This window comes from Leptonychotes weddellii, chromosome 4 (genome assembly GCF_054177405.1).
Source record: "Leptonychotes weddellii isolate Sample4059 chromosome 4, ASM5417740v2, whole genome shotgun sequence".
Lineage (NCBI taxonomy): Eukaryota > Metazoa > Chordata > Mammalia > Carnivora > Phocidae > Leptonychotes > Leptonychotes weddellii.
The window spans coordinates 90,728,746-90,752,609 of record NC_138372.1 but is presented as its reverse complement, the minus strand read 5'-3'; the positions used below and the strand labels follow the sequence as shown (position 1 = coordinate 90,752,609).

At 37.9% G+C, this 23,864-nt stretch overlaps 1 protein-coding gene across 4 annotated transcripts in view; it reads right to left on the bottom strand.

Annotated features, from left to right (window-relative positions):
* Positions 1-23,864, bottom strand: part of LOC102735455 (mannosyl-oligosaccharide 1,2-alpha-mannosidase IB) — an 85,843-nt gene that overhangs the window by 15,641 nt on the left and 46,338 nt on the right. For 2 of the 4 annotated variants that reach the window (XM_081815767.1, XM_081815765.1), the window contains exon 7: positions 783-6,683. The exons of the other annotated variants lie outside the window; for them this stretch is intronic. In XM_081815767.1, coding sequence (XP_081671893.1) covers positions 6,551-6,683 — 133 coding nt within the window. In that variant the 3' untranslated portion in view covers positions 783-6,550. Of the gene's footprint in view, positions 1-782; positions 6,684-23,864 lie in introns of those variants that run through there. 4 annotated transcript variants of the gene reach the window in all.

Genomic DNA, 23,864 nt, shown 5'->3' with positions numbered 1-23,864 from the left:
ATGATCCTGGAGTCCCGGGATCGAGTCCCGCACTGGGCTCCCTGCTGAGCAAGGAGTCTGCTTCTCCCTCTGACCCTCCCCTCTCTCATGTGCGCGCTCTCTCCCACTCATTCTCTCTCAAATAAATAAAATCTAAAAAAATTAAAAATAAAAATCCTATGTCTTTACAGTATTGATAGATTAAACCACTATCTATAGTCTAGCTGATCCTATTCCTCAGGCCCCCAAAGCCTGTCTTTGCTCAAGAATCAGGTCAGATTTTAATGTGACAGAATGAGATCCAGTGATTAAGGCAGGATTTAAGCTCAATGACCTCAGAGGTTGGACTGGGTCTTAGAGGTACCAGGCACAGTAACACTGTAAGATTGTCACATAGGTCTATAGTTAGTTTTCTCAAAATCAGATGGGATAAAAATTACCCTTTACAGGGGCGCCTGGGTGGCTCAGTTGGTTGAGCGTCTGACTCTTGATTTCGGCTCAGATCGATCTCAGAATCCTGAGATTGAGCCCCGCACTGGGCTCCACGCTCAGAGGGGAGTCTGCTTGAGATTCTCGTTCTTTCTTTCGGCCCCTCCCCTCCGCGTGCGCTCTCTCTCCAAAATAAATCTTTAAAAAAAATCAATAAACCAGTAAGTGTAAAGATTAGCTGAATCAAGAGAAATACTCTCTGAAGGTAGGAGACTGAAGACTACCAGTTATAAAAAAAAGCCAAAGTTGTCATGTAAGTAGGAAGATTGAACTCTGTTGCCATCAGTGGGTACAAATGAAGGATAAACAAAGACTTTCACTTAAGGAACATCTTTATTTGATCTTTAATATACAATATTACCTTTAATTTATAAAAATTACATATGGAGGACATGACTGGAAATCAGTTCAAGAGCGGCCAGTGGGTACCGATCTAGGAGGTTATACTTACCCCACTTACTAGTTTAGGGAAAAATTTTATCAGTGAATTTGAGACCAGTGAGATTGAGGAATGGCACTTCAATTTCCAAATCTAGTAATTAAAACGGGGGATACCTTATTTAATTAATCCAACAAAAACTAATTTGTTTTCTAAGAAATAATTTTTCTCAAGAGCGAGCTGAACTTATCTCCATGGAATGTCCTGGTAAGCAATTTGCCATAGAATTCTGTAGCATTCAATAGCAGCAAGACGTTTGCGATTAAAATCTTGTGCATATTAACACGTATAGATGTGGGTTTCTGTGTTTGTGTGCTCACACTTACACCCACACCGAACTGAAGCCCTCTGCATATGCTGGACCTAGAAAGGCAGCTCATTTACAGGGCTCCCCTCCTCTAGAATTTCCAAAAAGAATGAAATGCCTATTTGATACACTCCTTAGTGAAAAATCTCTCTCAGTCACGATGACTGGTACACTGCAACGTATATACTAGTAATATGGTGTCGTGTAACTGAGTAATTTCACCAGTGCTGCTGGGCTCAAGCAAAGTTTAGAAGAGATTAGCTGTTCAACAGTGGAAATGTAAGGCTGACGTTGAGGGATGCTTTAATTTAAATATGATGCATATTGACATTCTGAAATAATGCGATGGACTTGTAAAGGAATTGAGGCAAGTTATGCAGTAAGAGAAAAGGGAACTCTCCTTTTGGATGTATCTTTTCTCTGCACTCAGATTTAGGCTGTTCTCAAGGTAACAGAGGCAGGACCATTCTGCAGTCTGAAAAAGGAATAGTGGCTGCCAAATGGCAAATGAGGCACATACCCCATTTTCTGTTGCTTCAAATTTTTCAAGAGATTGGTTTTGGCAGCATGAAGGTTAGAGATTCTATCATATTCTCGTTGTAGGGATCTGAGAGTACTCAAGTGGAAGAGTTTTGCAGCTCCAGCAAGCCAGAGTCCCGGTCCAATGATCAACGAGCAGGCAGAACCCGGAAAGACTCAATATTTTGACACCACAGAGACCTTCCTTTTTATATGGGGAGTCTGGAATTGTGGCATTAAATGACAAGGCAAGGAAACTGGCTGAGAGAATACCCCCCAAACAACAATAACAACAACAAAAAATGCCACTTTCATGACAGTTGTATCAGATTGGAACCTGAACAGACTCCAGAAGAGTAGATCTATTTTCAAGACAACAAAATATATAGCTTTAGGTTACACAAATCCATACAATCATACATACACACCATCTTTTTGCTTTGAAAATGAATTACGTAACTCAAACACAGAGAAAAGATGCTGATCAGAGATTACATAAGGGTCTTACAGAAATTAAACTTGCGATAAAAGGTTAACAACTATGACCCATGGGCCAAATCCAGCTCTCCATACTTTTGTAAATAAAGTTTTATTGGAACACAGCCACACCCCTTCATTTACATATCGCCTATGCCAGCTTTCATGGTCCGATGGCAGAACTGAGTAATAGAGATAGGACACTGTATGATGCACAAAGCCTAAAATATTTATTATCTGGCCCTTTACAGAAAAGCTTGCTGACCCATTATAGATCAAAGAATGTTTCCATCATGATCTGAAGGAGCTGAAGTAACAGAAAATCATCTTCACCTGTGTTCTTGAACCAGAAAAGTACATTAAAATATCTCCAGATCATATTTGGCTAACTCAACCATTCTGCTTACAATCCGTGTAGACAGAACTAGTTAACAACTGTGTTTGTGTTTGTTAACAAACACAGACGATATTAAAAATCTCTGTGAATAATTGTATTTATGTATATATCTACGTAGAGAACAGATAAGATATGAGCTAGCCAATTTGAAGGTAAGGAGACCTAAAGAAAAATAAGAACTCAAAATATGATTACTAGAAACTTGTTATTTGGAACTTAGAAATATTTTAGTATATTTTTCTTTATATTTAACAGCATGGGACCATGAGCAGGACCCTTAGCAGAGCAAGAACAATTTACAACTGCAGATCTTACCCATGACTTACATGACAAAATTTTTTGAATATAAAATAACCAGCATTTCTATAAAACACTAATTTTTAATTATATAATTAAAGTGATATAGCAAAACAATGTTTTTATTTCTAAAGTAAATATTTTAGTCAAAGTTGCATCAGAAGTCAAGTATTTCTTTGACATTTTCCAAGAGACTTTAGTTATTAACTACAATTATAGCTGTTAGTATTATATAGTAACACATTGCTTAAAATATATTATAAACCATTTCTTTTCCTCTTTAATTTAAATGAAATATAAAATTAAGGATTTTGTAACATAATTCATACTGGAAAACATTTAAAATGGTATGAATTACTCTTACACAGAAAATGCCACTGGAATCACAAATGTTCTAATGCTTGAGAGTGCATGCCTAGCACAATGCTCGCTCGGCACATATTAGGGACTCCATGTTTGTTCACTCATTCTCTCATTCACTCGTGCATTCATTCACAGAAATCCAGGCGGAAGGAGAAACTGCATAACGAGAATGGCAAGCACAATCTTTTATCAACAAATCTGTAGCTCGGACAAAGACTTTGGCAAAGGAGAGTGGAGATGAGAAGCCAATGGTCACGGTTCCAAACTGCTTGGTTACGATCTACCAAGGGCAGCCCAGGGGTGCCTTAGCTGACGTCACAGAGAATGAGGGTCAACATCCACAAGAGGAACACATTCCTCCAATATCCAGGCTTCACTCTTACATATGAACATCTGCTCAAAGATGGGTGTAAATGGGTGTCAGATACAAAACAGCACATACATGCAACCCACCAGAAAGCAAGAACCCTCTGACTGGGGTCTTGTTTTTCTGCAGAGATGACTTTTTGGTTAGGGTCGCATTCGCTTGGCTTTAACAACTTCAGACCGGTTTCAACAAAAAAGTGTGATTCTAAAATTCTAAGAGAGAAATGTAGAAGGTAGAGGGGTGTTCAACATCTCTATTTTTCTTTTATGTACCAACTGATCTATCTACTCAGCACATTTGTGCCAAATGCACAAAGTGAGGTGTCAGCTCTCTGATGAGGCACCTGGAAAGGAGCATCTCTAGGTTCTTTGTGAAGATCTTATACGTGAAATGAGCATTTTAACCTGAGTAATAGGTCTACAAAATGCAAAGGATGGTAAGGGACAGAAGAAAGTAAATACTCTTGGAAACTAAGTAAATATGGGATAAGGACTGATCCTAGAGGAAATAATTTTAAAAATCTGTAAAAACAAAACAAAACATGACACTGGCAAGTCATTTGTAGCTGACTTTAATTGCCTTTGGTATTCAGAGAAAAAAACAATGGAAGCATTGTGATAAGCACTAGTCTTCTTTCATCACAGGCAAGGGAGTGGGTGGTGAAGACGACCCTTCCTCTGCCCCGTCAGATTCTTCGCTTGTGTGAGAACTGGCCATGCTCGGACATCTCTCTGCCTCCTCTTAAGTCCCAGTCAGCCCAGAGATAGAAACCGAGCACTTGTGGGTGGGGGCTCTGTCTTCTCCTTCCTTGAGAGGCTCCTGGGAGACCAAGAAGGCCCCTTTACTCTGCACTCTTCTGAACAAAGTGCGCGTGGGCGCACGGCCAGCTACCCAGTGGCTCTTTGCTCCCTCAAGTTGTTCACACTTTTTAGTGACTCATAAGTGGGCTTGCACTATTTTTAGGAGGAAGGCTAACATGTTTCTGAGAACAAAATACTCTTCCTTTCTCAAGTTAGTTATCTATCCTTCTCATTTAAAAATTTTTATTTTTCAAGTAGTAAAAGATATTACAATTTCAAAATGTGTGCTAAAATTTAACTCTCTTAAAAACTTAAATAATGCACTGGGCTCCACATTCTTATTTTCTAGGTATACTGAAAACGCTGGGGATCATTTGCTAAATTGTGAGGACTGTCTGACTCTTGGTGGCGTAAGATGATAACCCGTAGAAAATACTTAATTATATTAATTTATTAAATCTTTTCTCCAATTTAAATCTACTACATGCTAAAAGGTTAAACAGAAAAGCTATCAAAATAAGAAAATATGCCTTCAGAATCCAAGGTGGGCTTCTTCCCCAAACACTGTTCACAAAATCTTCAAATTCACAGTAAATATCAGAGTAATTACACTGCTCCCAACTTTTACTGTCAATGGAAGCTGTTTGTATTAAATGTAAAGAAGAAAAAGTGTCTTGCACTGTGACGTGAATTTAAGGGACAGAAAATTTATAAGCATATTTATCTTACAATACAGTTCTTGATAAAATTTAAGTTCTTCCCCCCAAATATAAAGAAATAGTAATTTCTTTAAAAATAAATATCACTGTAAAATCTGATGGTAAGAGAAACTCCCTTAGATATATCCCAAATTTAGTTAGTATGATTAATTATACATTTTTTTTTTTTGCTAAAAATTATTTTGAAGCTGTTCTTTGGATTTCTATAAATACCCTTGCAGAAAATAAAAGCTGAATTTTATTTTTTACATAAAATATTTGTGAAAAGTTCACTCATCTGATGAGATAATAAATAAAGGATCCCCTGTTCCCACTCCGGATAGAATGTTTAAGCAAGTTTCACTGTATTTTGTTTTTTGATTTAATAGGCTGTAAAAGAAATTTGGGTAAATTCAGAGCTGCATAATAGTATAGTGAATTTTGCCAAGCTACAGAAAGTCGTAAGTTGAGGGATTTTACTAAATTTATAACAAGGTTAAAGTGGATAAAATTCACTTGGTAGATTCGCTGGTTTGGAAAAAAAAAATCTCCTCCCAACAAAACCAAGGCTTTCTCTTAGAACAGGTTTCAAGGCGACAAACTGCAGCGTTTCCCCCACTTTTGGTCATGCTACCACACTAGACTGATCAACATGCACAAAATCCCAAACCCAGGCTCATAAGTAGTGGTTATGATAAATAGCAGTTTCAATGATTCCATATGGAGACAAAGACTTGAAGAGTATTCTTTGTGAGATCATGCCCCCAGAGAAAATTAAATTTAACCAAGAAATTTCAATGGAATACATTGGGATCTGAAATGGTTGCCAGTCTGGTCATCCAATGGGGAACTAGAAACTGAGACAGGGACAGGTACTTGGGTTTCTTTTTCCAGTCTTCATTGCTCCTGATGCAGTTCCACTGTTCTTTTGTTTTAGTTCCTTCCATTATTAAAAATGGAGAAAAGGGGGAGAAACGATAAGTAAATATTTGATTTGAAAGCTGCTCCGCTTTGGAAGGAACACATATATAATTGGTTCCAAAGGCCATCTCTCACTCCCACAAGGTGCTCCACATTCTTGGCTTATTCTTAGGCAGTCTAGACTCCAGATTCCAGGACTCTAAAAACAATATAGTAGTAACAGGCAAAATTTCCCATGTGACCATCTCTTTAAGAATCCAAGCATACCAGGTCTTTGTCTTACATAATACCAGAATATATTTTGGTCAGGTATAAAATGGAATCATTTCAAAGTTGAGATATCTACAAGTTGAAAAGTCCTGTGGGGCATAGTCATGTTTCACCCTGCCATGGTGACTTATGAGGTCCAGGTTTCCCAAAGCCCCCTCTCCAGACTAATTTCTGTAGTAGTCCATGTAAACAAAACACAGGTGAGAATGGTCTTTCTGGAGCTGCTTTCATCGAACAGCAGGATTTCCTGAAAGTGTGGTGTTGGCTAAATGTAACACGGGCAGAGGATGAGCCTCTGTATTGAATACCCAGTGGTCTAAAGGTAAAAGGTCATCACTGGAGAACAGCAGATACAAATATCTGAAAATAAAAGGGAGAGAAATGAGCTTCAGTTAGAATTCAACAAGATCAAGTGATCTAGTCACAGTGGCAGAGGAAACCAATAACCTACTTTAAACAGCTTTGATGAAAAACACATCACAGAATGAAACTCACTCACACGATCTAAAACATAATAACGTGTTCTAGAATAGTGCAGTGCATAAGAAAATCCAGGGAGATGCACAACTAGACTTCTGATGTAAGAGAGTTAACAAAGTCCACATACCTGTTGGAAGCACACAGGACAAGGTTATAAAATGGCATAAAACAAACCACTTCATGATTTTTTCACAGACATTCTTTTAAAAGTCATAAGATCAATCACCTATTTTGGCAGCTTACAGAGCTCAGAGTACAAGTACGAATTGATTAATTCACATTTATTAACAGACGCTGAAGGAAATAACTAGTATATTATCTGGACCTAGCAAGGACTTTTATATACTGATACTTGAGTAGTTTTTGCAGTTCTTCCAGCAGGTAATGCCAACTGTTTAATGAAGGTTTCAGAAACACTATGGATTAATAGGAGGTCTAAGAATTTCATGACTGCTCTCCATAGGTAACAGCATTGTTTATACGAAGGCAAGGATTCCCGACCTCTCCATGGGCACTGCAAGCCAAGGTGGTCACTCAGAAATCAACAATGACAGAGTTGACACAAACAGTAACTGTGACCTATAATGTTGGGCATATTCCAATCTAAATTCTATGAAAGCAGTCTTCAAGGTGAGCATAAGAAAACCAACTCCAGAGAATCAGGAAATCTGGGTTCTAACTCTTCATTAGGATTTGGTGAAGAACTCCTTTACAGTGACTTTGCTGAAATTTCTTTATCTTAAAAATAGGCACATTAATATCTTTTCTGATTACCATTACAGTTCTTAGATGAGCAAGTAAAAACAGACAGTCCTGAGGTAAATGGGGACTGCCTGTTAACGTTATAACTGGTAAAGCTGGAATGGAGAGCAACAGGGCTTCCAACCTCACTCCCTGACCCTAGACGTTGAGACCTGCTTGACTCGAAATTTATCCACCACGTCACGGGCAGAGAAGTTGGAACTGAAAAAACAGACTTGGCTGGATGTCAGCAAGAGACTGCTGGGTCTGCTTACTGTAGGGAGACCAGAAGCACAAGCTCCTGGAGTTCTGGGCACAAACGTGTCCGAAAGCGCTATGTTCTGTGCAATCCCATGTCTCTTGGTTAAATGTGGGCTGATGGATCAGGCTTGTTCTAATTTCATCACTTCTTGAGAGAGAAGTGAGTGAAGGAACAGTGAGAGAAAATTCAAGAGTTTCCCACAAAATGATTCCTTTCCGTGGGGGATGCTATGGAAGTACTTGATGTAAACACAAACATTACAAAAATCAAGAAAATAATGAATGTGGAAGTTTCAGATAACAAAAAGGGACATTAGTTTTAGGTTTTTTAGGAATATTATTTTTAAACCATTTTTAAAAAGGATCCTAATTAAGGGTGCCTGGGTGGCTCAGTCAGTTGATCCTCGGACTCTTGGCTTCAGCTTGGGTTGTGATCTCGGGGTCATGGGATCAAGCCCCATGTTGGGCTCTGTGCTCACCACAGTCTGCTTGTCCCTCTCCCTCTGCTCCTCCCCCGACTCTCTAAAATAAAATAATAAAAGGAACCTAATTAAATACTACTATAGTGGGTTGAACAGTGTGCCCACCTCCCCCATTCACGTCCATCTGGAGGCTCAGAATGTGACCTTATTTAGAGATAGGGTCTTTGGGGGTGTCATCAGTCAGGATCTTGAGATGAAATCATCTTGGATTTAGGGCCTACCCTAAATCCAGTAACTTGTAATTTACAGGAGAAAGGAGAGGGAGATTTGGGCCCAGAGGCACATAGGGAGGAGGGTCACATTCAGCCAGAGACAAGGATTAAAGCTATATTGCTACACGCCAAGGAACACCTTCAGATGGAATGGACTTCAGACTTCAGGCCTCCAGAATTAGGAGAAAATAAATTTCTGTTAGCCATCAAGTCTGTGATAACTGGTTAAGGCAGCCCTAGGAACTAATACAGCTTCCACCCCCAACCTCCAGGATACCTCTAGACCTTTACCACTGCTGCTTGGTCCAACGGGTCTGGAGCAAGACTAGAGAGCAGGGGTTAGACATACGGGGACACACACACACACACACTCTCCCATAAACACACATATACCACACACTCACACAAACACACATACACTCACAGAAACACATGTACTCACACAAACACACACACCACACACACACTCACAAATTTATAACAAAATCAATGCTTGAAATTAAAATAATATAGCTAAACAATTCTTTTTAATTTTGGATTACACATTCAGAAGAGGATGTTGAGGACGTGGTATACTGTTACTGATTTAAGATTTTTAACATGGATTTTAAAAATAGAACAACTGGAGAATTGTGATCTTTGCTGTGAAAGCTGAGAAAAGTCTACAATCTAAATTAGCTACCACACTACTATTTTTTCCTTTAGTATTAATTTTCTTAAAACTAGGTTTTAATAGATGACAAACGGTTTTGACAAAAGCCTATAGGCATATAAAAAGGTGCTATTAAGTACTTCAGTTTGAATGGATGTGTGGCTTACATTTTAGGGTTTGTTTTTTTTTTAAGATTTTTATTTATTTATTTGACAGAGAGAGCCAGAGAGCACAAGCGGGGGGAACAGCAGAGGCAGAGGGAGATGCAGGCTTCCCGCCGAGCAGGGAGCCCGATGTGGGGCTCGATCCCAGAACCCTGGGATCGTGACCTGAGCCGAAGGCAGACGCTTAACCATCTGAGCCACCCAGACACCCCTTTTTAGGGCTATTTTTAAATGTTGTTCATATATGTCTCTTTTAGCTTTCTCCCATCTAAAGACAAGGTATTTGGGAGGTGGTGATGCCAGAAGTCATCTAAACACAAGTGTTGGTAGTAACCGAACAGGCAAGTTTTACAGAAAGAAAAGTCAACCAAATCTGAAGAGAAAAATTTAAGTGTCGATAGAGAAATGGTAAAGCTAAAAGAACCAACTGCCAAGTTAATATGTACTTACTTGGTCCTTTATGTTGACTTATCAAACAAGCCTTGATGACACATTTATTCTTCTTCACAACTACCAATGGCAATGTTCAGTGTATCATGGGAAGATGTTCCAACTCTAAAAAGGCTTGCATTTACATGTATATGTAACTCATAAAAAAAAAACACCTTAGATTGCCTGAAAAATAATTTACCTAAAACTTCCATTTCATTTATACTTCTAATGTTTCAATAATGTCTTTGGAACAGACTGGTTAGAAATCAAATGAAATTGAAACATACTCAGTGGAAATTATATTCTAAAAGGTAACACACTGGGGACACCTGGGTGGCTCAGGCAGTTAAGCGTCTGGTTTTTGGTTTTGGCTCAGGTCATGATCTCATGGGTTGTGGGATCAAGCCTGCACTGGGCTCCCCGCTCAGAGAGCAGTCTGCTTGAAGATTCTCTCCCTCTGCCCCTCCCACCACGCTCTCTCTCTCTCTCTCAAATAAATAAATTTAAAAAAAAAGATACACATTAAAACAATTTTTAATCTCTCCAGAAGGACCTGCCCCTCTGCTCTTTCCCACATCTTTTCTCAAATCTTAAAGTTTGTTTTGTTTTTTTGGGTTTTTTTTAAGGGGAAGGGATGGGGAAGAGAGAAATCTTAAAACTAATGTGGGTATATTACAAATTCAAATGCAAAATACACATGCATTTTTTTTTTTAAAGATAAACGAAGAAAGCAGGTATTTCTGATCACTGCAATGGTTTAGGCCTTGTCTTGAGATATAAGGGAGCTGTGAGGGATTCATTTTGCTCACCCTCAGGGGATGAGTAAGTTAGGATGATTTTGCCTACAGGATACAGGATACCTAAACTACATACACAGTGGGGGTCAGCTTCTATAACAGAAAGCCCAGAGGTAGATGGTAACAAAGGCTGGTTCATTCAGCAGTAAAACCCTGTCAGAGCTCTGGGTTTTGTAAAGGTTAATAAAATATTAAATTTTTCCTGGTGCCAAAACATCTTATCCTTCCTTCCTTCTTCTTAGATCACTGCTTTGAGAAAACTTAACTGTCCCTCTGAAATGTACGTAAATCTAATTTTTAAAAGCTGAATAAACCTCTTGCCAGCTTTACAATTGAGTTTCTCCTAGAGGCCTGCCTTTGCAACACAATCATCAAGGAAGATGCACCCCAATGTCCCCATCACTGTGGGACGCTTAGGTGCCTTTCTCTCCAAAGCTCTTAATTAACCCTGGTCAGAGATGGAAGTGTCAGTTTTCCTTTGGTTAAAGACAATTAATTAACACAGATGGTCACCTGAATCACCATGTGAATTTAGAATGAACTCTGCATAGCAAGTGGTGCTGTGGAGAAAGTATTCTTACATACGGACAAGTTATAATCTATCTTCAGAACACGTATGTAATGGATTGTATCTATCTGGCTATATGGGAAGGTGAGATTTCTGTCTTTGCAATCTGCCTGTGATGCAAATTGTAGCCTGGTTTCATGCTTATCCAATGATAAAAATGTTTTCTAAAATGTTTTCTTTCTCTGCTATATTTGTGGAGAGGATTTTCTGGGTTGGCAGAAGATTTGGTTTCCAATTTTTCCCCCAGTCATCAGGATCTTCACAATTTTCTTGACTTTCTTCTCAGAATTAGAAGATGCTCCATACCTTACATCTCCACACAAGTCCAAAGTCAGAAAATAAAGGTGTGGGTCTATTTTGATAGTCTAATACATGTGTAGTAAGTAGTATCTCATTGTAGTTGTAATTTGTACTAATCATGTCTAGCATTTTTTCATGAGCTTACTTGCCATCCTTATATCTTCTTTTATGAAGTATCTGTTTAATTCTTTTGCCAGGTTTTAAATTGGGTTGCATGTTATCTTATTGTTGAGTTTTTAGAACTTGTCATATCGCCCAGATAGAAGTCCCTAGTGAGTTATATACTTTGCAAAGATTTTATCCCAGTCTGTGCCTTATGGTCTCATCCCTTCCTTTTCTTTCATCCTCTTTCAAATGTCTTTCAAAGAGCAGATTTAATTTTTAGACCAACTGATCAATTCGTTCTTTTAGGTATCATGCTTTTGGTGTAGTATCTAAAAGATCTTTGCCTAGCCCAAGGTCACAAAGATTTTCTTCTCTGTTTTCTACTAAAAGCTGTACTTTTAGGTTTTAAACTCAGCTCTATGATCCATTTTGAACTGACTTTTTGTATATGCATACAGAAATCCAATTATTCTACCACCTTTTGTTGAAAAGCCTATCTTTCTTCATCGCAATGCCTTTGTACCTTTGTCAAAAATCAGGTGTCCAAATATATGTCAGGTTTTTCTTCTCTGGACTCTCTATTCTGTTCCATCAGTATATTTGCCTAGCATTACACCAATATCCCAGCGTTTTGATTATCATAGCTTTATAGTAAGTCTTGAAATCAGGTAGTGTTAAGCTTTGAACTTTGTTCTTTTTCAAACTTGTTTTGGTTATTCTAGGTTCTTCACATTTCCAAATGAAATTTAGAAACAGCTTTCTAATTTCTATAAAAAACCCTCTCTTGAGATTTCAACTGGGATTTCACTGAATCTACAGATCAATCTGAAGAGAATTAACAACACTGAGTTTTCAGAACCATCAACAAAGTCAATCTCTCCACTTAATTAGGTCTCTTTAATTTCTTTTAGCAATGATTTTTAGTTTTCAGGGTCTTTTATGTGTTTTGTCAAGATTTATCCCTAAGTATTTCATAACTTTACACGCTACTGTGTTTTTAAGTTTCAATTTCAGTTCATTGTTAGTATATACATAATTAATTTTGATATACTAATCTTGCATCTGCAACTCTGCTAAATGCTCAGTAATTCTAGTAACTTTCCAGTAACTCCACAGGATTTTCTACTTTGATGATCACATCTTCTATGAAAAAAAGATAATTTTACTTCTTCCTTTCTAGTCTGATCTTGTCTGACTATACTAGCTAGAACCTCCAGTTCAAGGCTAAACAGAAGTGAAGAGAATAGACAGACATCCTTGTCTTATTCCTGATCTTAGGAGGAACACATTCAGTTTTTCAGTACGAGGTTAGGTGTAGATTTTTCATTTATGCTCTTTATCAGGTTGAGAGAGTTCCTTTCTATTCCCGGTTTGCTAAGAGTCTTATCAGGAAGGGATGTTCGATTTTGTCAAATAATTTTTCTGTGTCTACTGAAGTGATCATATGATTTTTCTTTTTCAGTTCATTGATTTTTAAATGTTAAACCTCTGTGCCTGGGGTAAATCCACTTGGTCATGCTGTATTATCTATTGAAAAGATTTAATTTGCTAAAATCTTGTTTAGCTGCTTTATATGTATTTGTTCATGAGGGATATTAGTCTTGTTTCTAATGAGAACCCGCTGTCATGCTTATATTTGTTCATTTCTACCTAACTTGTTTTTTTCCTCTAGTTGCTTTTAAGATTTATTTTCATTACCACTAGTTTTGAGCAATGTGATTATGATGTGCCCTTGGTGAAGTATTCTTCAAGTTCCCTGTCCTTAGAATTTGTTCAGCTTCTTCGATCTGTGGGTGTAAGTTTGGAAAGATTTTGGCCCTTATTTCTTTTATCCATTCCTCCGTCCTCTCCCCTTCACAGACTCCAATTTCACATATTTTAAGCAACCTACAGTTGTGACACAGCTCACCAATACTCTGCATTTTTATAAGATTCTCTTTTTGCTCTTGTTTTCATTTTGATTTCAATTGCAGCGTCTTCAAGTTCACAAATCTTTTCCTTTGCAAGGTTTAATCTGGTATGAATCCTCTATGGTGTATTTTTCAATTCAGGCATTGCAATTTCCATTTCTAGAAGTTTGATTTGGGTTTTATTATCTCCCATGTCTCTATTTAACTTTTTGAATATATGGAATATAATCATAATAACTGCTTTAATGTCACCTGCTAATTCTAACAGTTATATGAGTTCTGAGTCAGTTTCAGTTGATTGGTCATCCCTTCCTGTCTGTCTGCATACATGGTATCTTTGACTGGATGCCAGACATTAGGAGTTTTACCTTTTGGTTGCTAGGTAATTTTGTATTCCTACAAATCTTGAGTTTTATTCAGGTATATAGTTAAGTTACTTGGAAACAGTATGATCCCTTCAGGTCTTGCTTTTGTGATTTATTATGCAGATCCACAGCAATAGATTATTCCTCACCACTGAGGAAGGACTATCCTGAGTACTTTACTCAGTGCCCTGTGAATTAAGAGATTTTCCAGTCCGGCTCCTGGGAACAGGCACTGTTCCTCACCTTGTGTGGTCACCATAAACTGTTCCCTTTAATCCCTCAAAGAGGATTCTTTCCCCCACTCAGGTATAGTTTCTTCCCTCCGCTGACTACTCCCAGGGGGATTCTCTTGGGTTCTCTCTCTGTGCAGCTCGCTATTCTCTGCTACTCTCTTATAAACACCAGCTATGTCTGTTTCCTTGGACTACCAACTCCAATCTCCTCCCAATCAGCAGGGAGTTGCTGCACTCGGCCTTAGGTCCCCTTCCCTGTGCTGCGGCCCAGCAGCTCTACAGAGGCAGCAAGCTGGGGCAAACCCACGGCTGCTGGTTTGTTTCCCGTCTCTCAGAGACCACATTCCTTCACTGCCTCCTCTCCAGTGCTCTGAAAACCACTGTTTCCTATATATTTTATCTGTTTGCTTTGGGTGGAAAGGTAAATTCTGAGCCTTGTTACTTCATCGTGGAGGAAGAGTCCGGCTCTTCCATTTTGAGATACTCTGTCAAACAATTTGCTGAACACCATGTACCTTTCATGGAATCATTTAGTCCTCTATTATTAAACCAATCCAAAAAGAACATTAGGGTTAGTCCAGCAAGAACTTGTTCTGAGGAAGCCCTTCTGGCTCTTCTTGATCACTAATTTTCTTCAAAGTATTCATACCTTCGTATCAAAGTCATATGACTTCCTAGAACTTTGTGAAAATGGACATTAAATCCATATACTTTTATTTTTCTCAATCCAACTTTTCCCTTCTTTAAAATTAGCTATCTAATTCTGTTGTTTCTCTCCATCATTCCTGAAAGAATATTAATTACAGAATTACATGTGTAGTAATATCTTGGTATGTAATTCTTTAGGATCCTTGCAATCATTTAAAATAACAAGTTACTTTTCTTCCTTTGGAGCTCTAGTACTCTCTCAGCCATATTTGTTTTCCTTTAATTACAGCCCCAGTTATAAGTTATAGGGGTTGGAGGGGGGGGGGTGGGAGTTAAAGTGTAGATGCTTTACATTTTATCTTACTGATTCCCTTTTTAGCATGCCATTGCTTCTCTGATTTTTTATTGTGGTAAAAAACACATAATATAAAATTTACCATCTTATGAGATCTTGCCATTTGTGACAACATGGATGGAGCTACACACTATTATGGTAGGTGAAATAAATCAAACACATTTACCATAGGATTTCAGTCATATATGGAATCTAAAAAACAACATAAATGAATAAACAAATAGCAGAATCAGACCCATAAATACAGAGAACAAACTGCTGGTTGCCAGAGGGGCAGGGGTGGAGGGATGGGCAAAATGGGTGAAGGGGAGAGGAAGATACAGGCTTCCGGTTATGAAGTGAGTAAGTCACATGGATAAAAGATACAGAACAGGAAATATGGCCAATGGTACTGTACTAGCGCTGTATGGTGACAGATGGTAGCTACACTTGTGGTGAGCAGAGCATATACAGAGTTGTTCAACCAGTATGTTGTACACGTGAAACTAATGTAACACTGTGTGTCAACTGTAGTTTAAAAAAGAAAGAAATGAAATTTACCATCCTAACTATTTTTAAGTTCACTAGTGCTATGTTCACTCAACTGTGAAACAGATTCCTGAACTCTTTCATCTTGCAAAACTGAAATTCTATACTCTTTAAAGCAACTCTTCGCCCTTCCCCCAGCGCCTGATAACCACCTTCTACTTTCTGTTCCTATCAGTTTGGTTACAGGTACTTCATATAAGTGGAATCATAATAGTACATCTTTTTGTGACTGGCTCATTTCAATGAACATAATGTTCTCAATGTTCATCCATACTGTTGCTTCCCTGATTTTGATTCTAGAAGTCTATCTCCCATTACTTCTAATGAATATTCTTTAGTCAGGCTAGTTTTCTTACTGTCTTAGAACAGTAAAAGAATGGTAGCATTTGTTTTCTCACGCTGGATCCCTTTTCATGAAATGACTTTCTGCTTTACCTCACCTATTAACATGTAGCATTATCTCAAACTTTTTTCATCACTACTCCAGCCCATGCCAAAGTTCCCTTCATTGAATCTCTAAAATATTTATATTCGATTTAGCACTTGACTATACAGTTTGTACTTTTATTGAATTTGCCCAGGGCCAGAAAGAAGAGATTTCTTAACTAGACTGCAAGCTCCTCATACAGTGTTATGTTTCATACGCTTTAATTTCCAAAGAGCACAATTCTGAAAAGAGAGCAGTTACTTAATAAATACTTATGGATTTGACTTTGTTTGCAAATCATCTTTCAGGGGTAAGTGAGCAGAGAACAGCACAGAACAGGAGACTTAATGCTACTTTTCTCATCCAGCTGGAAAAATAGTCCTTCTCTCATGGCAGGAGGTTAACTTTAGGATCCAGTTATAGACAAGATAAAAGATGAAAGATAAATGGAAGGGAATAGTGGGGCTTGGTTTTTCCAGTCTTCCCTCCTGAACTGTTTTTTCCTTGGCTAAGAATCCTTACTCCAATAATCTCATGGATTCCTCCCTCTCTCCCAAATATATTACTTGGACACTTTTGCTTACAAACTTAAAAGTCATACTACTCTTGATGCTTTACTGACAAAACCATTATCACAACTGTCTTTGAACCTACTTCAAAACCTTGTTCATCACTAGGGGATTAGCTTTAATAGTCTGGTAGCTGGCTAACTGTGCTTTCATTCTCATACTGAGAATAACTTTATAGGAACAGGCAGGTAACAGGGGCTATAAAAAGGAGAACCAGCATTACTGGAGGACAGGAGAGCAACATCAGTAACAATACCTGTCCTGCAACAATTCACTAGCTTTCCCTTCCTCCTCGACCCTAGTATTTTACTATAAAACCTTCAAACCTCAGAAACTCTGAAAGAATTTTACAGTGAAACCCATACATGCTCACCTCCTAGACACTACAGTTAGCATTCTGGTATATTTCTTGATCACAGGTCTATTACCCTCTTCATGTATTACTAGTTTTCTTTATCATACTAAAATATTCCCTCTAGAAAGAACAGCTAATTAGCAAACCTAGCTAAATATCAAGAAACACTTGATCAGTAAAATTGCTTGCAAAGGGAAAACTAGAAGTCTCACCAGAATTTTTTTTTTTAAATCAGAACAAACTTTGAATAACAAACTTTAGGCAACAATATTTACTTAAATTTTGGGAGGAAGACTGTTGCCACAAATTTTGGCTGCTATGGTTTCATCTATGCCATCTCTAAGCAGCAGCAAGATTAGAAAAATTTAGAATTTTATTTAATAATAGCAAATTATTTGGTAGTAACTATTTACTTGATAATAGCAAATTAGGTACTATTACTTTTAAGGGAAGAATTAAAAACTTCCTAGAAAGAAAAAATAAAGAGCAAGATACTTACGTGTAGTCAAATGGTAAACAAACATAATTCCTTTTTTCCCCAATTCCTTTCAAAAGCACAGGACTAATGCCATCAAAAAGAGAATACATACACAAAACATGGTATATCCATATAACAGGATACTACTTATCAACAGGAAAAAGTGAACTATTGATACATGCAACAACACTGATTAATCTAAAACACATTATGCGGAAGAAAATGGCAGACAAAAGTAAGTGCATACTGCATGATTCCAATTACATGAGATTCTAGGCAGGCAACCTACAGTGACCAAAAGCACCTATGTATTTGGGGGTGGGGCGGAAATCACTGCAAGACTAGGAATTAAAAGTGTTCCATAGTAATTGGGGTGGTAGTTACCCAGGCTTATCTACTTGCCCAAAGACAATAAAGTGCACATTTAAAATACTTCATTAAAGTGGATTTTTAAAATTAAAAAAAAGACTAAAGGAAAAGGATGGAAAAGGAAAATAACCCTATTATGTGTTACTGCTACATAAATACAATTTGGGTTGTAGCTCCCTCTACTGCAGCGAAAAAAAAAAAAAAATGGCAAGGATATTTCCAAGTAACACAGGCTTGAAACTGAAAAAATGCTTCTATTAAATAGTGCCAGAGAAATTCACTCTGTGTATGTGTGTGTCCCTACCATCTAATATCTGGATTGCACTGTGACACTGTGGTAAGTCCTCAGAGGAATTAAAAGCTGTGCAGACCATGGTTTTGGTCCTCTAGTGTACCATTTGAGGAGACTGGACGACATAAACACAGCAGCTAAGAGCAATGATTTGCCCACCTGATCGCACGGTACACCGGCTATCGCTCGTCAGCACAGGTAATTCTTTGACCCCTAACTCCTGCCATAAGCGGTGTACAGACTCACAGGTGTCAGAGGTCCCTCAGAGACCAGCAGCATCAGCGTCACCTGGGAACTTGTCACAAACGCAGATTCTTAGACCCCACTCAAGACGTACTAATCAGAGTCTCTGGTGATGGAACCCGGCCATCTTGTGTTTTACCAAGCTTTCCAGGTGATTCTGATACAAGCTCACACTTAAGAGCCACTGCCCTAGGTTTACCAACTTTATCTAACTTCCAACACGAGTTAGTTGGCACTGTTTCTGCTTTTCTCCTTCATGTGGGCATCTGAACCTTTGACTCTACTGAAAACAATTCACTGTCCTGACTCCCCCACTTCCCACAGCTTGCCTTGGGCCTTTTCTTCTTATTTCATTAATTCCCTCACCCATTCACTGGTAATAATCTACTAGCACAAACTGAATTCCGAGTTCAAGCCCAGAGCCTCAACCAATAAATAAAATAGGTCTCTTATTCTCTTCTCCCTCCTGCTCCCATTTTTGTAAGATCTTATAAAATTGCTGTTTTTCAGCTGTCTCTCTTGATATCAAATAATTCAATCCTTTATTCAACAAATACTTAATTCTGAAACAAGTATGTGTGTTCCCACCATAGAAAATGGAGATACAACAATAACTAAAATATACAAAACTCACTCTCCTCATGAAATTTATACTCTTAGGTTGGGGAAAGCCTATGGAAATTATATAGTATGTTAGAAGTTGGGTGCTATGGAGAAAAGTTAAAGGGGAAATGAAAGGGAAAAAAGGGAGCAATCTGAAATTTTATATAGGATGATCAGGAATGCCTTAAAAATACAATTAGAGGGGCACCTGGCTGGCTCAATTGGAAAAGCATGCGACTCTTGATCTCGGGGTCATGAGTTCGAGATCCACAATGGGTGTAGAGATTACTTAAATAAAAACTTAAAAAAATACAATTAGAAATGACAAAACAATATGATTAAAAACTACTTAAGACCTGAAAATGCAAAAGTCCTAGAAGAAAACAAAGAGAAAGAGCTCCTTGACATGTGTCTTGGCAATGATTTTTTGGTTATGATACCAAAAGCACAGACGACAAAGGCAAAAATAAATACATGGAACTACATCAAGCTAAAAAGCTTCTGCATAACAAAAGAAAATAAAAAATGGAAGACAACCTACTGAATCAGAGAAATATCTGCAAATCATATATATGATTAGGGGTTAACATAGAAAACATATAAATAACTCCTACAAGTCAATAACAAAAATGAAACCGTTCAATTAAAAAGTGGGCAGAGGAACTAAATAGACATTTTTCCCAAAAAGATATACAGGCACATGCAGATGGTTCATCACTAATTATCAGGGAAATGCAAATCAGAATCACAATGGTATCAACTCACACCTGTTAAAATGGCTGTCATCAAAAGACAAGAGAGCAGTGGCAGAGATGTGGAGAATAGGGTAACACTGCGCACTGTTGGAGGGAATGCAAACTGGTGCAGCCACTGTGAAAAGCAGTATGGAGGATCCTCAAAAAATTAAAAATAGAACTGCCATATGATCCAGCAATCCTACTCTGGGTATATATCCACAGGAAATGAGACTGGGATCTTAAAGAGATATGTGCATTCCCATGTTTATTGCACCATTAGCTAAGCTTCACAATAGCCAAGATATGGAAGCAACCTAAGTGTCCACTAACAGATGAACGGAGAAAGAAGACACGGTGTGTACAAACACACACACAGGAACACCATTCAGCCGTGAGAAAGAAGGAAATCCTGCCATTTCCAACATGGATGGACCTTGAGGGCATTATGCTAAGTGAGGTAAGTCAGAAGAGACAAAGACTGTATGATATCCATATGTGAAATCTTCAAAGGCCATACTCCTGTAGAAACAGCAGAATGGGGACTACCAAGGGCTGAGGAGTGGGGCTGGGGGGACTGCAGAGATGTTAGTCAAAGGGTACAAACTTTCAGTTTGAAGGTAAGTTCTGGGGATCTCACATATCACATTGTGATTACAGTTAACAATGCTGTATTATATATTTGAAAGCTGCTAAGAGAGCTCTTAAACGCTCTCACAACAAAAAAGAAATGGTTATGTGACATGATGGAGGTGTCAGCTAACACTGCAGGTGGTAATCACACTGCAATATACAAATGTATTAAATAATCACACTGTACACCTTATTTCACAACACTGTACGTCAATTAGATCTCAATAAAGCTGAAAAACAAACTACTACTTAAGAGTGTCAGCATACAGAGGCAAACAGCCAACTCCTCCCTTATGTAACACGTATTTATTGAGTGCCTCATACACTGTGTGCTGGGTGCTAGGGAGGTGAGAGCAGTTAAAAGGAAAAGTTCCCAAAGTTATGCGCTTACATTCTACTTACTGGGAGAGAGAGATTAAAAAACAAATATATGTATCAGGTGGTAACAGTGCTGAAAAAAATAGAGCAGGGCAAGGGGAGAGAATAATGGAAAGTACAGATGATATACACACACAGGGCCTATTTTTATGGGCAGGCACTCAAAAAATACAGCAATTATAAGTTAAGGAGAGTAGGAATGCAATTTCTAAGTTCCTTGACGTCAAGACTGTTCTCTATTATATTCATGGATGTATCCCCAGCACATAAGACAGCAAAGGCACGTATGAGGCCCTTTAGCATCTGTTGGATGAATTATTTCATATACTACACTGTATAATTTCTATATTCTGATCACCATTTACTTAGTAGATAAGGACAAAGAGCTCAGATACATATGAAGAGGTGGAATTAAGGATCCCAGGAAATGATAGTTTGAAAGGGTGAGCAAATGCTGAAACTTTTATCCCCATTAATTTCCTAAGAACCTGTTTGACTTTTTATCTGTGTTCTTAACCTACAGAAAATTTAAGTGATTTATTCTAAGATTGACTTTTAAAAAGCCAGATCATTCAAAGCTTACTTCACCTATCAACTACTGTTTTGTTACTTCTCAGAATATTCTCTTGATTCTAATGTTTCTGATCAGCTAATTTTCAAAACATTTCCGCCCCCCCGAATTTCCAGATCTTTCTATCTATGAGAAGTTTTGTGAATTTAGCTCTCTAAAATGATCATTACTCAAATGCACATGCCCCCTGACCCAGCCATCTTTCTGCTAGGAATCTAGCCAATATTTATATTCATACAAGAAGCAGAGTTATATGTAAAAGGGTGTTCACTGAAACGTTGTTTATAACAGCAAAAAACTAGAACCAACTTCTATATCCAACAATAAAGTACTGATTAAACAAATGATATATTCCTCATTGATTTATGTGTCCATATGGAAAACTTTTTTAGATAAAGAGTAAAATGAAAATAGCAAGTCTCAGAACAGTAGGTATACTATGCCTCTGTAGGGGAAAAAAAGGCTATTAAAAGGATATACATTATAAATATGTCTTTTTATATGTTTGGTTATACCCGGAAAACTTCTAAAAAGGATACATCAAGAACTGTTTAATAATAGTTATCTTTGGGAAGTGAGACTGGATGTGGAATAACAGAGAAACTTTTCTTTTTCATTTTTTCTGTTCCATACTAATATTTAATTCATCTTGCTATATCCACATATTATTTTTATAATTAAAAAATAAACTACATTAAAAACAACGACATTAGTCTTGATTTTTGAGGAGCTGCACAATATAGAGGAGACAGAAGTTTACACAACCAATTTTAATATGACAAGAATTAGCTGTTAATTCTGTACAGTTCAACAAACATTTGTTGAGTGTATACTCTAACCCAAACATGAAACTAAGCACTGAAGGTATTAATGTTTCCTGTAGACTATCAGGACAAGGGAAGTATCATGAGTATACCTAAGGATGGATTAATTCTGCCTTAGTGTTGGAGAGGATTCACAGTGTTTTTGAACTAGGCCTTGAAAAAGTAATGGGATTTTGTTAGGGATAAAAAAAAAAAAGGAATGAGCACTGCACGCAGAAGGGACAGCAAGAATAAGGACATGTAAGCGAAAAGGTGTAGGCAGGTATAGATCAAATGCATGGGGAAAGTGGTCTAGCAGGAGCTGTATGCAGCACTTAATTATTCAGTATAGGAGCAAAGAATGTCAACAACGTGGAATCAAGGAGCATCTTTTCATCTGTCCTCCTCACCTGCGGGAGTATACCTTCAGGACAGTTCTACAACAGAAGTAGGACTCCTGGGGCAAAATTAAGGTGAACTTAATATTTCAATAGGCTAACTTTCCCAAAGATTCTACCACCCACATCAAACAACAAGCACTCTCACCCCGTGTAAATGACTAGATCCTTACATCCTTGCCAACACCAGAATACAAATTTTTAAAATCTGAATTAAGTAGATAGTAAAACACGGCATCTGATTATTAATTTTATGTCATTTCTGAGTGGATCAAACATTTATTTTTCATGTGTTTATGGTATTTTCCATCTATATTCTCAGTGAACTGCCTTTACTTATTTTAACTTAGTATTTTTTCCTTAATTTCAGAGTTTAAAAAGTTTACCCACTATCAAATGTTTTGCAAATGTTTTCCCAGTGTGCCATTTTTTTAACTTAGTGTGTTTTTTTTTTTTCCCTTGTAGATCTTTCCCATTTTCAAGTGGCTAAAATGTTTTATCTTTTCTTCTGTGGTTTCTGGGTTTTGTGTCATGCCATCTTCACCCCCAGAGTTGGGAAAAAAACACTTCCAATTTTTTTCATGATTTTATTTCATTTTTTATATTTAAAGCATGATCTATATTAAGATCAGTTTTGGTATCTACCAGAGATCCAGCTGAATTTCCAGGATTCTTTCCTAATGAATAGTTTTCCTAACATCATCTATTAACTAATCTAACTTTTCCTCAATGATCTGGACTGCTTTTCTTCGAAGATGAAATTCTCACATATAAGTGGGCCTATTTCTGAACTCTTCCACTGTTCCATTTACTCTTGTATCACTACTTGTATTTATTATAGCTTTATAACAGTTTTTAAATGGTCTTTTATATACAGATATTGCATACTATGGGATATAAAGTAGCTTATAGTTTCTTTCACTGTCTGGAAGGGCTTGTCTCCTGCAATGATTGCGTACTTTGTCAACCACAGCTGAGCTGGAACTACATTTGTCAGGACCACTTTCTCTGCATGGTTCTAAGTTAGGGCTGGCTACAAAAACCTATGCACGCACATGATTTGGAGGCTGCAGTAAAGCAGACCCCACTCTGCTTTCAGGCGAGTGCAGCGCTGCCATGTGCCGTTAGTAACATTACACACTTGCCAGTGATCGCCTGGCTCACCTTGGAGGGCGGGCCGGTGGCCAGACCTGCAGCACCTGCAGCTCCTGTCGGAGCTCCTCAGCAATTTTTCCGATTCCTAAGCCAGGCATGGATAGCCCCGTGGCAACAGGTGCCAACTTCTTCTGCAAATCAGCTGCTTATCAAAGCTGGAGGCCGTGAGAACAGATATGGGATCCTTTGTCCTTGTGAGTTCCAGTTTGTCCTTGTCCTCCTTTGCTTCACATCTAGCTTTTTTCCCTGGCTGCCAGCCCTACTGTCCTGAGACTCTCCACCTGCTACGTTGTATTTTGT